Source organism: Adiantum capillus-veneris, chromosome 1 (assembly GCF_014529385.1).
Source record: "Adiantum capillus-veneris isolate H3 chromosome 1, ASM1452938v2, whole genome shotgun sequence".
In the NCBI taxonomy this organism is placed as follows: Eukaryota; Viridiplantae; Streptophyta; class Polypodiopsida; order Polypodiales; family Pteridaceae; genus Adiantum; species Adiantum capillus-veneris.
In genome coordinates this window covers 181,403,307-181,418,100 of record NC_140931.1, presented here as the reverse complement: position 1 = coordinate 181,418,100, position 14,794 = coordinate 181,403,307, and the positions used below count along the sequence as shown (strand labels likewise).

The window sequence follows — 14,794 nt, the reverse complement described above, 5'->3', positions numbered from 1 at the left end:
ATGATGAGGATGGTAATGACAATGATTCTGCGAAGGACTCAACGGAGTGTGCCGGTGTGGCACATACTACACTGGCAATAACTCTAGCCTTCTAGTCCGGTGGTGGTTTCCGCAACATGGTTCAGCCAGAGATAGGCACGTGAGTGGTAGAGAGGGGCAACTTCAATACTTGATTTGGACCAGCGCGCCATAGTTCACTTCATTAGTGTTTTGAGCTTGTGTGTTTGAGTTCAAGGCACATTGCATTTGGCAAGGAACCAACATGACGTATACAAAAACACTATGTATATGCGCACAATCCGTTGTTGTTGGCAGGATTATGGACAATGTGTGTTCCAAAGTTCATTATCTTGGAAATCTTGGACGTGATGTGTTTATAGTTCACTAGTGGGGATTCTCAGACGTAGTGTGGTCGGCAGTTCAAATTTCTACTAGGCAACAGACGCTCAAGATGATATTCTTTTCAGGTGACAGGTTGGTGGTTGCAAATAGGGGGTGTATCCAATAGGGGCCACTATTGGGGTGTCCATGGTAGCTTCTTCATTGACTTGGTCTTGCTACATATGTCCACTATGAGTTGTAGAGAGGGTGTTTAAGTTTATGCATCTCAAGTGAATACCCAATGCGGTCCTAGCATTTAATTTGTCTAGTAGGTATGTATTTTACTTATTTGACATGATTCTAGTTGGGCAATTTTTTTAGGGGGGTTCGTAAGGCCCCCAAGTTAGTGCATAAGAGGCACCCGTGTCTCCATTGTAAAATCATCAATTCATTGCCGTGGTTTGTTGGTCAAGAGCAATCTCTCTCTCTCTCTCTCTCTCTCTCTCTCTCTCTCTCTCTCTCTCTTAAAACCCAAGAGTAGGCTACAACATTACTGTTCAAAAATTTTGTAGTTCAATAGAGCACTAGCTGCTCATATTGCTTTCCAAAGTCACAAACATCAAGCCTTCTGATAGACATTGGAGAGGCCACATTTGCCACAGTAGTGGCGATCATGATGATTGACCATAAAAATTCCAGCTCCACATTCCGCATTTGGGCACCCCCTAGGAAGTCGTTCCGGAGCCATTGACCTTGTAGAGTTGGAGCACAACGAGCTTGACATTCTTCTTCTTGTGCTTAGGCTTCTTGAGCTTGGTGCAAGTCGTCCTCTATCTTCTTGGCACTGCCTCTCAACCTGAGTACATGGTGGAGGGTTGACTCTTTCTGAATATTGTAATTAGCCAGAGTTCCTCCATCTTCAAGCTGCTTTCCAGCAAAAATGATCTGCTGCTGATAAGGAGGAATGCCCTCCTTGTTTATCTTCACATTGCCGAAAGTATTAGAGGGCTCACCCACCCCGAGAGTGATGGTTTTACTAGTCAATGTCTTCACGAAGATGTGCATTGCATACTCTTCAAGGAAAGGGACCTACTCTCGGATAGTGCATTGCAAGCTGCAGTCTATCACTGGTTTGCTATGTAGGCTAGCAGTTTAGTACTAAAGCTTGCAGTTTATTACTGGTTTACCTTGTTCTTTTGTCCTTTTAAAAAGAAATCTCATGCTTACAATAGATGGGTAAGTGTCATTTATTAACTAGGATATAGCACTTGGAAGTTGAAAACTTCCAGCAATATTATGCTGGGAAATTAACTTGGAAGCTGTGGGAAACTTAGGAGTATGCATTTTTTCATTCTTTCTCCATTTAGCTATACAGCTTCTTTGTTCTTGGTATTGTGAATTCAGTGTTTCCTTTTGTGCTCTGAGCTACTATTGGTTACCAAGGTTGTCATTCAGTGACATTTGGTTGACAACGAGTTTGGTTGTTCTTTACAGCACCCTGAAGTGTTTAGTTTACAGGTGCAAACAGGTATTACCTTTTATGCACAAATGATGCAATCTCTTTTGGGGGCGGTGGCCATTTTGCAATTCATCTGGACGATACTCTGTAAGTTAATATTGGTCCCTATCAAAAAAATGACAATTATCAATGTACATTTAAGAAAATGTATAATTTTGGAAGAGGACATGCTTGTTATTTTACCTTGGTTCTCTTGTTAAAGTTTATGCATCTCAAGTGAATGCCCAGTGAGATCCTAGTTATTTGTTTTGTCATTTTAGGTATTTATTTTACCTATTTGACATGATACCAGGTTGGGCAATTCTTGAGAGGGGTATTTAAGGTTCCTCAGGGTATAAGTAGCACTCTGTCCCCATTGTATAATCAGACAATTCATTGCCTTGGTTGGTTGATTTGAGCAACTCTCTCTCTCTCTCTCTCTCTCTCTCTCTCTCTCTCTCTCTCTCTCTCTCTCTCCAGGCCTTGGTTGGTTGGTTTGAACCTTGGTAAGACCAACGTAATGGTCTTTAACACTACGCCACAATGGGTAAGCAGCTCTGCCCCCACTTTTACATATGGTCGAGAGACTGTGGAGTATATGCATAATACTTATCTTGGGTGGTTTTCAATGGTCGAGTATTTTCCCTAAGGCGTGCAACAGATACGAGATTGACCAGAGCCTATGCAACATTGGGGAGACTTTAGAGGATATGTTGGCATGTTTAGTTCCAGGAACCTCGGACAAAGCCTTGGCTCTTTGACACTCTTGTCACTTTGGCCATGCCTGGGCGTCTATGATTTCTCGAATGATTAGGGCCAAGGCCTCAGTACCGCATGACATTGTTAGGGCAGAGCTCGTTGCTTCTCCATTGGTAGTGGAGGCAGTCACTCAATCAGTTTCATTTATGCATAGCACTTGGGTTCTCCCTAGAGACAGATATGCTCGATTAGCACTAGAGTCTTCGCAACAACTGGCATTGCAGGGAGATAGATCATGTTGTTATGCAGAGATGGCATCTTGGTTTCAGCGACATGGCTTTAGTATGGATCGGCTACCCCCATTTCAGTACTCTTTGGATGCACCCTCCATCTCCCTCACTAGGGCAGAGATTACCAGACTCATCAAATAGGACTTGATTCAGTTGGATAGGAAAGGGGCATGGATACAACTTACACATGAATTGGATACGAAGTTGTTGTGTGAAGTTTGATTTCTAGGATTAAGTTTTTAAGATGTCTTATCCCTTTTTTTTTTTTTTTGCTTAAAGTTGAGTACTTGTTTCAAGCCAAGTAAATTGCGTCAACTTATTTTACACATGCCTTTTCTAAAAACATTTTTAAGTTAATAATGTTTTGTTTTATGTAGTTTTGTTTCGTAGGAAACAAAGCGATTTAGTTGTTTGTTTGTTTGTTTTTGTTTTTCTTTTCTTTTCTTCTGTCCCTTGCTTTTATAGTTTTATGAGTGCTTTATTCCCTCTTATAATTCGTGAGTCTAGACTATTCTGAACTTATCTTCGAAGGTATATGAGTTGGATACAGAGAGGACCTCTTGAAGAGGTGCACAATGAGAGAGATCCAGCAATAGCGGCAGATTACAGATTTCTTTAAATCGCAGACAGAGGAGTTCGAGCAGCACCATAGGCACCAGAGGCATACTGCTTGATTAGGCGATAGAGTTGGGGAGGTCCCGTTGCCCACGGATGAGGGGGCCCTCTCGACATCGACGCAGATTGAGACAGAGGATCCGGACATAGGAGCTGTCCTATTGGATACTGATGTATATGTATATGTATATGATGCCTCTGCTGTCAGCTCACCCCCCCTTTGTATCAGCTTTCACTCCACCCCTACCCACTATTTTCTTTTCAGTTCTTTGTACTTTTTGTACCCAGACCTGGTATAAGATTCACCACATGTAACCTTTTGGTCTCATAGGTCATTTTGACCTTTTGAAGGCGTTAATATTACATTTCAACTCATTTCATTTCTCTCTCTCTCTCTCTCTCTCTCTCTCTCTCTCTCTCTCTCTCTCTCTCTCTCTCTCATTGCTCACAGGCAGTCACGATTGCTTCTCGGTGTTTGGGAGGACGAAAGAAGAGGCCGTTTCTAGCTCGGCTAGAGTAGGATTTATATCAATTGTTTTTGAGCCAGGATTCAGGCGAGGCATGGCAACTCTTCCACGAGCACTCCCCCAACCGGTCATCACTTCTATGGAGGTATGGGGTCACTATGCATCATCTCTCTACACCGTCTGGGGGCAGCCGCCTCTTCCAGATCCGCCAGAGCTATGCCCACACACATGTGCTTTCTTTACCACCGAGATGGTAAAGAAAGCCATCGACAGGATGAAGACTAAGAGAGCATATGATCACGATGGTTTGGTAGCTGAGCATTTTATACATGCCAAAGATTTGCTTGCAAAGCTTCTAGCAGTGATGTTCAACTGTGTCATGTGCGAGGGCCTACTTGATACTTGGAGTTTGTCCACGATTGTACCTATCTTCAAGTCAGGGGACCCCATGGAGCCTAGGAACTACTGCATTATTATTATTGGACACACATTGGCATGGTTGTACGCATCCATCCTTGAGCAGCAGTTGAGTAGATGGGTAGAGAGAGAGGGTGTACGGGCAGTAGGACAGGCTGGTTTCAGGAGAGGTTTCTCTACTCTTGATCATATTCTGACACTCAAAGCCATTATTGAGGAGGGGAGATCACGTGGGAGATGGCTCTATCGTTGCTTTGTGGACTTCCGCAAAGCCTTCGATACAGTGCCAAGAGCTGGATTGATGTGCAGACTGCAAGAGATGGGGGTTGCAAAAGAGTTGATTTGGGGGTGTGAGGATCGAGGATCCATGCAGTGAGTGCAAGAGGGGGAAGGAGAGAAGAGGGGAAGGAGATCCAGACACAGACTTTGGGTTAGTGGAGTAGAAAGTGAGAGTGCAAGTCAACTCTCACTTTCTCTCCCTATATTGATTAGAGAGAAAATATAGTTAGGGGTGGTTCCCATGGCCACCTGGCCTACATCCCAACAACCTTTCACTTGAAGGTCGGGGTGGCCAATAGGGGTGGCCAATAGTGGCGTCAGTATAGTTAGTCTATACAAAGTCACTTTCGCCATTTCCTCTTTCTCAACATCTGTCTTGGGAGTATCTTCCTTGCTAAGTTTTAAGTATGCTTACATTGGGGTACTCAATGACTTCCCTCCCTGCATACCACAACGTTGCAAGACCTTGTGGATTTACTTTTCTTGAGACAATTCAACAATTCCACGTTGCCTATCTCTCTTGATGCGCATACCAAGAAAGTGATTGGCATTTCCCAAGCCTTTCATGGAAAACTGAGGGTTTAGCATCTCTTGAAACTGATTGATCTCATCAATTGATTTTCTTGCGATGAGCACATCATCTACATACAAGAGCAAGATGATTAAAGAACCATCGTTTAACTTTCTTGTGTATAAGCAGTGATCCTCTTGACTCCTTATGTAACCCTGAGACTGCATGAACATTGAATTTGTCAAACTTTTGGTACCACTGCCTTGAACCTTGCTTGAGGCCAGAGACTACCTTTTTAAGTCTACAAACCAATTCTGCCCTCATTGGCTTTTGAGTTTCACATATGAAACCCTCTGGTTGTTTCATGTAGTCATCTTCATCTAGATCCCCGTGAAGAAAAGATGTTTTCACGTCCATTTGGACAAGTTTTATGTCTTGGATAGCAGCCAAACCAAGCACGGTGCGAAGTGTAGTCATCTTGACTACTGGAGAGAGAATCTTATCAGAATCCACACCTTTTTGCTGCTTGAAACCCTTGGCAACTAGACGAGCTTTGTACCTAGGCTCGGGATCTTCCGCTGTATACTTCTTCTTGTGTATCCACTTGCAAGGTAAAGCATGTTTTCCTTGTGGTAGTTCAACCAAATCCCATGTCTCATTAGCCACAATCGAATTTTATTCTGATTGCATAGTTTGCTCGCACTTAACGCTGTCATCCATCTGTATAGCTTCTTAGCAGGTTGGCTCTTCAATGTCAGTGACCAAAATGTGGTGTATACCCGGCTGAAACTGCTCGCACTTAACGCTATCATCCATCTGTATAGCTTCTTAGCAGGTTGGCTCTCCAATGTCAGTGATCAAAATGTGGTGTATACCGTCTGAAACTGCTCAGACGCACGTGATGCTCTCTCAAAGCGTCTCGGTGCTTGACTATTGGACTCTGCTCTCTCTTGAGCAATAGTAGTATCTTTCACTTGAAGATTAGGTGCATCACTACTAAACTGAGTTAGTTGGGAGGCTATATTCTCAAATCGAACACGTCTATACTCAATTTCTTTAATGGGCTTCTTGTGCATCTTTGATTCATTGAAAATGACATGTGAGCTACGAATGACTTTTGGGGATTCTGGGTGCTAGAGACGATACTTCATCTGTCCATCTGCACCATAGCCAATAAAAATACATTTGTGTGACCTAGGGCCTAACTCGCGACGAAGTTCTTTGGGCACATGTGCGTATGCGTCACATCCAAACACACGTAAATGCTCATAGCTTGGCGTTTTCCTAGTCCACAATTCCTCTGGAATCTTGAAATTCAAAGGAAAGAGCTAGGTGACCTATTGATAATGTGCACTCTTGTTAGAACAACTTCCCCCCAAAACTCTGGAGTAAGCTTTGTCATAGAAATCATAGAGGTAACTCGCTCTTGAATCGTGCGATTCATCCTTTCAGCTATCCCATTTTGTGCAGGTGTGTACGGAGCAGTAAACTGCCTGTGAATGCCTTTTCGATTGCAAAAACCTTGAACTCCATGGAGACATATTCTCCACCATTGTCCGTGCGAAAATCGTTGTGCTTTTTTCTTGATTGGTTTCCAACTATGGCGAGGAATTTCTGGAACGTAGAAAAGACTTCTTCCCTACGCTTAAGGAGATACACCCACATCTTTTTGGTAGAATCATTTATGAACGTGAGAAAGTAGTTTGCTCCCCCTAGAGTCTTATGTGGTTTTGGACCACACAAATCATTGTGCACCAAGTCTAGGGGTTCTCTTGGTTTCTTGTTCAATGGCGAAGATGTCAACCTAATTTGTTTGACGTATAGATAATGCTTACACGATGGAAAATCCGTGTATTCTAACACAGGTAAGTAGCCAAAACGCTGAAGTGTTTTCATTCCCTTCTGGCTAATATGCCCTAGCCGGCTATGACACAACTCAATAGACGGCAACTCAGCAACATAGATAGAGTGGTCGTCAACACTCAATACAAACATAGAGTACATGGGTCCGTTTTTACGACCTTTCATCATGACAAGGTTGTTCTTGCGGATCAGCCAAGAACGATTACCAAATACTGTAGTGTAACCAAGGTCATCCAATTGCTCTATAGAAAGCAAACTCTTTGTAATCTTGGGCACATGTTTGACATTCTACAATGCAAAAGTAGTGCCGTTATGCATCTGAAGCTTCACTCGCACTTCTCAGTCCATGCAATCTACATGATGTGCGATGGGTGGCCAACCTGGGACAATCACTAGCCGTACAAAATGGCAAAGTAACGGTGGTGTAACTAACAAATAATGCCTATCTGACGCATAAAGTTTTCCGTAATCTGATTATGGTTATAATCCTGGCCTTGATCTCCAAGATTCATATTGATATGGATGTTCCATGGTACCGCTTTGTTATGTGTGTCCAATGTGTTGTTAGTGCTTATGGCGAGCACTATATATCTTAGCTAGGAGGCAATGTTTAGCAGGCAAGGGATACATGTCAACAAATAATGCATATGGATAATTCTTTCCCGCTTTCAGCGGTTGAACTCACTGCATTACTTTCAGCTTGCACTACTGGCTAAAAGGCAAACTCGTGCAAGACAACACACTTTTGCTAATAAAGATTGTGCCTCCAAACAGTTCTTCAAGCATTTGCATCATTCCCGTCAATCTCAAGACATAAAAAGAGTCAAACTTCCCTCCGGGGAGTGGACATCTTCCCTACAAGAGTTAGCAGAGGCTTTAGTTGAAGATCTTCGTAGCCCTGCCCTCTCTTGCACAAGAAGTCAGACAAGCATGCAAATTTTTTCGATGGCATGTTGCTCCAATCGTTTCTGTTTAGCAGGCACAAAATTTGGAAGTCGCTTTGACCGAGGCGGAGTTGCATGCCAACTTGCTAGACAAGGGCAGATGGAAAATCCCTGGTTGGGATGGGCTTATTGTCGAATTCTTCCTGTTCTGTTGAGACGACCTTAAGCAACTGGTAATGATGAATGCGGCATGGAAGAAGCAAGAAATTCCCGTCTCTTGGAAAGAAAGGCTGCTCAAGCTATTGCCAAAGCATGCTTTATGCGAGAAGTTCTCTGAGTGGTGGCCCATCACTCTTATGCCGGTAGTCTGCAAATTGATGGCCACAATGATAGTCGATCGTATTAAAGATTACCTGCATCAAGGACTTCATCAGTCCCAATATGGTTTCATACCTCGTCCGCACATTACTGACAATCTGGCGAATACACTCAACAAGATGTATTGGTCATGCAAGTTGACATTGAAAAGGCCTTTGATACTGTACATTGGGATTACATTGCCGAAACAATGCAAAGGCTAGGATTTGGGCCGAAAATTTCATAGGTGTTCTTTCGCTTGTATGCTCAGAGCACTTCTGCAGGTTTGTTGGATGGATCTCTCACAGGCCCTTGGGCTCTGGATGTTCAGTCAAACAAGGGTGTCCCCTTAGTGCTTTACTTTATGCAATTGCTTCTCACCCCTTGCTTTTGCATCTTGAGGCCGTGACTTCCTTTGGCCGCTTGCATGGTTTGACTCTACCTTTTGGGAAACAATTTATAGGACAGGCCTATGCTGATGAGTTTCTGTTCCTGCCCAGAAACCATACGGGGGATGTACAAAAGAGTATGCATTCTCTGCACTTGTTTGGTATGGTAGCTGGATTGCAAGTCAACTTTCGTAAATCCAAGCTACAGCCTTTGATTGAATTTGATTGGCACAAGCTCCTATGGCCAGGAGAGATTGTTCCTCCACAGGTCATAGTTTGCCATCTGGGATATCCGATTGGTTGGAACGTGTTCGCTGCCAAAAATTAGACTAGGTATAAGAAAGCAGAAGAAGTGTGTACGATTTGAACGACAACCTAGTTCTTCTTCTTCTTCTTCTGATAGTCTTTTGACTCGAGCGAAGAAGACAGAAAAGGCAAAAAGCAAAGCTCTGGAAAGGGCAAGAAAAAGGCAAAGAAGCCTAGACTTCACCCAGTTTCTGACAATTCTATAAAGGACTCATTCTCAGACAGTTCGGACTCCGACGATCACATGTTTTATGCAAAGAAGAAGCATTTTTACAAAGCCAACCAATATGACTTCCTCGAAGATAAAAGCAAGAAAGTAAAAGAATTCAAAGAAGGTGGACAATCAATTAAGTTTGACTCTTTTTTTGGATTCCGAGATGCTCTGAGGGCTTTGGCCTTCATTCAACAATTTGACATAACTTTCTCTGGAGGGCATTACTCAGAGCACTCCAAGATTAGGAGGGCTACACCTTTCTTCAAGGGAAATGCTTGATGGTCCACCCTTCTCCTGAGAAAGGAAGCTCCAGTTAAATGATTGAAGTTCAAAAGGCTTTTTATTTCTTCTTGGCTGACTCTGGAGTGCCATATATACGAACTGCTTGGAATCATCTTCGGATGACCAAGGGAGATTCTCTGGACACTTATTGCGAGAGATTTTGGAACTCTTTTCTACCAGCCTCTTCATTTAAGGAGGTCTCAATTAAAGAACAGATTGAGCGGTTTTGCTGCGGACTTCCTACTGAGATCCGAGACTACTTCTTGGAACAAAAGTCAAATTCTATTCAAGAATTGATGGGTCATGCGAAACGGGGTTTTTGCTATACATTCGGGCAATTTGACTTACCCCACTGATGAGATCTTGACTCAAAGAACCCAACAGACTTTTAACAATGAAAGTAGAAAGAGAAAGAGTTCCTAGGAAAAGAAATTTAAGGATTCACGAGCCCAGCTTACTCTTTGAGAGAGGGCCAACCACATCATAGAGGGGAAGTGTTTTGGATGCGGGGAACATGGGCACGTCTCCGCGAAGTGCCCTAAAAAGGCACATCAAGAACAGAATGAAGACAGGCCCGAGAGTTCGAGAGCAAGCTGAGGAACGTGGCATAAAAGGCAAGATGAAAGCAAGACTGGTTCCATATTGCATGGGTGTTGATGCAAGCACGATTGATGAAAGTACAGAACTTTGCCGAGCTTGGGGCAAAGTGAAAGATCAAGAAGCCCTGATTTTTTTTGATGGAGGAGCCAAGACCAACTTCATTTCACCTGCGGCGCGGCTTGAGATTACACCCGATCGGATGGTGTCACAAACGGGAGCGCACACGAATAATCAACAAGATGAAAATAAATAATCTTTCAACTAAACAGAGTCGAGGAAGAAGTTCGACACAGTATTTGGGACCAGAAGATGGATTGGTCCCCCCCCTTAAAGAGAATCCTTTATTAGGAAGAATCTTTTAACACGCACAAACCGGAGAAAAACCCTCCGTTCTAAATCTCTGACTCGATGGTCGTTCCTTCCCGTAAGGGAAATCCAAGAGACAAGCTCTCAATCCTTTTTCCGTCTATACTTGGAGTCGAGACTCCGTAGACAATTTCCGAATTCCGTTCCCGGAATTCCCAAGCGTAGGCCGAAGCCTTCTCGCTTCTCCTTTGCGATGAAGTACCTGCAAACACACACAAACACACGACAACAATTCGTATGGCGAATCCATAATAGATGCCTGTCGCTCTTGCACGGGAAAAGCGACTTCCGTGCTTCGTAGTCTCGCGATCTCTTGCGTTATCTAGCGGTAGAGTCTTCTCTTGCTGACGTTGGTAACTCCCCTTTCAGTGAGGGCATGTGGTGCTTTTATAGCTCCTTGGCCACGGCACGAATAGCTGCCCGCGTAGAGATCCCGACCGTTTTTTTTTTTTTTTTCTATTTTTGGCTGTTCTATCCGAAATAGGGAGAGAGAATTCGCTGGTTGGTTTTGTTGCTTTATTTTCTAAGTGGCTGCCCACTTATTAAGTGGGCGGCCGGCATATTTTAAAATTGGTCTGAACCTGCCCAAAAACTCAATAAAACCTTATAAGTTAAAAACAATGCCTTTCACAACACTTCCCAGGCGTCCCTGGATGCAACCACATGGACGAATGCAATGCAAACATAGATTCCTCGCGGGAAAGTGTCTGCTCTTCCCGGAAAACTCGTTAAAAATATTCCACTTTTTAAGAAAAGCTTCTCAGAACCCATCTTTATTCTTGTGCTTGCGTCTTTACGCGTATTCCTCTTTCCAGTTCGGGTTTCCTGCCAGACCAACGAGATATTCCCTTTCCGATGCTCCCGTCACCCCATCACGTGACGCATCAGGAATATTCGTTTCCCGGTCTCTCTCCCACCGAACTAACGGTAAAACCCCTTCGCGATGCTTAATGTCACCCATCATATGACGCATCAGCGTTTTCCGTTCTTGATGGCTTTTAATAATTCCAGTAGATCTACGGTTCCTAACCTTACGGTTCAAGTGCACATCTTTAAATATCCTAATTTCAAAAAGCAATTACTCGAGAAAATAAGAAAATAGTCCATTTAGCAACATCCCTCTAGCTTCTAAACAATTATCCTCAAGTGTAGTGCTTGTACATATCCTTCCAGAATCTCGGGATAGGGTGTTAATTCCTGCTCGGTCATCCACTGAGCATCTAAAGTAGAATAATTCTTAAACTTTACCAAATACTTCCGTGTAATCTTCTCGGACTTAAATGGCCGCTCCTGATGATGAATGATCTGTTCCGGTTGGAGTATTTCTTCCGTTTCCTCAACCTCAGGAGGTTCCTCAGCAATAGGCTGACTTGGAGGCGGTCCCACATATGGCCGGAGTAAACTAACATGGAAAGCATTGTGGATCTTCTAATTAGATGGTAAGTCTAATCGGAACGTCACATCGTTCACTTGGTCAATTATCTTAAACGGTCCATAATAACGATTGGAAAGTTTTACCACTTTCCCCTTTTGAGTCGCTTGTTTCTTTAGTCTTGCCTTCTCAAACTTGAGTAGTAAGACTAATTGACCGACTGTTAAGTCCAGATTCCTTCTGTGCTTGTCCGCAGCTTTCTTATGTTTTTCCTGAGAGCGCAAAATTGCTCTCTTAACTTGCCCATAGGCCGTGTCCAAATTCCGGACAAACTCATCTGCTGCGAAAATCTTATCCTTAGTGACAAGGATCCGTGGAAGCAAAGGCTTACCATAGAGAATCTCAAAAGGTGCTTTCCTCGTAGACGAATGCACGGTATTTTCATATGTGTACTCAACAAGGGGCAAATACTTCTCCCAATTAGACTGTCTTTCTGACACATAAGATTTCAGCATATCCAATACTGTGTAATTAGCGATCTCACTCTGCCTATCTGTTTGAGGATGATATGCAGAAGAAAAATTCAACTTTGTGCCAAGGTTATCAAACAAGGCACGCCAAAAGTTGCCTATCATGCGAGGATCTTGATCACTCACAATAGACTTGGGCAGCCCGTGATGCTTAAAGATCTGTGCTAGAAAAATTCTAGCCATATGGTCTGCTTTGATTGTTTTCTTAACTGTAATAAAGTGAGCTTGCTTGCTAAATCTGTCCACGATAGTCCAGATCGCACCATTTCCAGTTTGAGTCTTTGGGAGATCCATAATAAAATCCATGGCAATACTCTCCCAGGGTTGATCAAGCACAGGTAAAGGTTGATCAACGTCTTATGCCGATCATACTTTACTTTTTGGCAAACCAAGCATTCCCTGACATATTGATCAATGTCTGCTTTAAGGCTTGGCCAAAAGAAATATCTTTCCAATGCTAAGGTCGTAGGGAGAATTCCCCGATGACCTGCATTTGGTGAAGCATGTGCTTCTTCCATGATTTTCTTTCTCAATGGTTCTACCATGCAAATTGCTTGGTAGTGATGAGGTAACCATCCCGAATAGAATAGGGATATTCATCCTCTCCGTTCTAAAATTTATTCCAAGTGGAGGAGAAGTCTGGGTCATTCGGATACAACTCTGGAAGTGATTCCAATTCTTGGTGATACACAGAAGAACTGCGTTCACCCTAGGCCGTCTAGACAATGCGTCTGCAACCACATTCTTACTCCCAGCCGTATGGAGGATCTGGAAGTGGAACATGGACAAAAAGTTGGCCCATCTCATTTGCTTCTCAGATAATTTCCGTTGCGTAAGAAAATACCGCAAACTCTGGTGATCGGTTTTGATCACAAAATCCGCTCCTAGAAGATAATGCTTCCAGGTAGACAAGGCGTGGATCACAGCCATAAGTTCCTTCTCGTAGATCGAGGCATGCAATTCTACATCCTTAAGTCGTCTACTTTCATAAGCCCTGCATGGGCTTCTTGGTTAAGCATTGCACCGATGCAATCACCTAAAGCATCGCAGTGAACCTCGAATGGTTTCTTGAAGTCTGGCACTATCAAAATAGATCCATGGCTTAATAGGTACTTTAGCCTACCAAAGGCACCTTGTTGTCTCGGTCCCCACCTGAAAGGGATCTTTTTCCTTGTTAGGTCATGAAGTGGTCCTGCTACTTGAGCAAAGCCTCGGATAAACCTCCGATAGTAAGAATATAATCCCAAGAAACTTCGTACATCATGTTTCGTAGTGGGAGTTGGCCAATCTTGCACGACTTGGATCTTTGCGGGATCCATTTTCACTTGGTTGTGTGAGACTATATGGCCGAGATAGTGCATCTTAGTGAGGACGAACTCACTCTTCTTTGCATTCACATGCAACTCATGCTTTCGCAATTCGTGAAACACTATATCCAAGTGTTTCCGATGTCCTCGGTCTTTGAAAAGACGAGTATGTCATCAAACCTCCGATAGTAAGAACACAATCCCAGGAAACTTCGTACATCATGTTTCGTAGTGGGAGTTGGCCAACCTTGCACGACTTGGATCTTTACGGGATCCATTTTCACTTGGTTTTGTGAGACTATATGGCCGAGATAGTGTATCTCAGTGAGGAAGAACTCACTCTTCTTTGCATTCACATGCAACTCATGCTTTCGAAAACATCATGTTTCGTAGTGGGAGTTGGCCAATCTTGCACGACTTGGATCTTTGCGGGATCCATTTTCACTTGGTTGTGTGAGACTATATGGCCGAGATAGTGTATCTCAGTGAGGAAGAACTCACTCTTCTTTGCATTCACATGCAACTCATGCTTTCGCAATTCTTGAAACACTATATCCAAGTGCTTCCGATGTCCTCGGTCTTTGAAAAGACGAGTATGTCATCAAACCTCCGATAGTAAGAACACAATCCCAGGAAACTTCATACATCATGTTTCGTAGTGGGAGTTGGCCAATCTTGCACGACTTGGATCTTTGCGGGATCCATTTTCACTTGGTTGTGTGAGACTATATGGCCGAGATAGTGTATCTCAGTGAGGAAGAACTCACTCTTCTTTGCATTCACATGCAACTCATGCTTTCGCAATTCCTGAAACACCATATCCAAGTGCTTCCGATGTCCTCGGTCTTTGAAAAGACGAGTATGTCATCAAAGAACACTCCTGTGAAAGCTCGGTGTGGGCTGAAAATTCGGTCCATCATTTGATTGAATGTGGCAAGAGCATTGGTCAAGCCAAACGGCATTACCAAAAATTCATAAAGTCAAAAATTTGTGCGAAAGGTAGTCTTATGGACATCTTCAGGGGCTATATGCGTATCTGATGATACCTGCTTTTTAAGTCAATGCGACTAAAGATGCTTGCTCCCTGCAGCTTATCGAGAATATCATCAATCCGGGGTATTGGAAAGCGATTCTTGATAGTGATCTTGTTTAGAGATCGATAATCTATGCACATTCGAAACGTGCCGTCTTTCTTCTGCACCAGTAGAACTGGAGAGCAGTAAGGCG

The 14,794-nt window shown here is 43.3% G+C and overlaps 1 protein-coding gene and 1 pseudogene across 2 annotated transcripts in view; one reads left to right on the top strand and one right to left on the bottom strand.

Annotated features, from left to right (window-relative positions):
* The window catches only part of LOC147466111 (uncharacterized), an 89,832-nt gene that overhangs the window by 46,808 nt on the left and 28,230 nt on the right, over positions 1-14,794 (top strand). For both annotated transcript variants that reach the window (XM_086523958.1, XM_086523965.1), the window contains exon 6: positions 1,840-1,927. In XM_086523958.1, the coding sequence (XP_086380084.1) occupies positions 1,840-1,927 (88 nt within the window). The remainder of the gene's footprint in view (positions 1-1,839; positions 1,928-14,794) is intronic.
* On the bottom strand, positions 941-1,386 carry LOC147466112 (ubiquitin-ribosomal protein eS31 fusion protein-like; annotated as a pseudogene).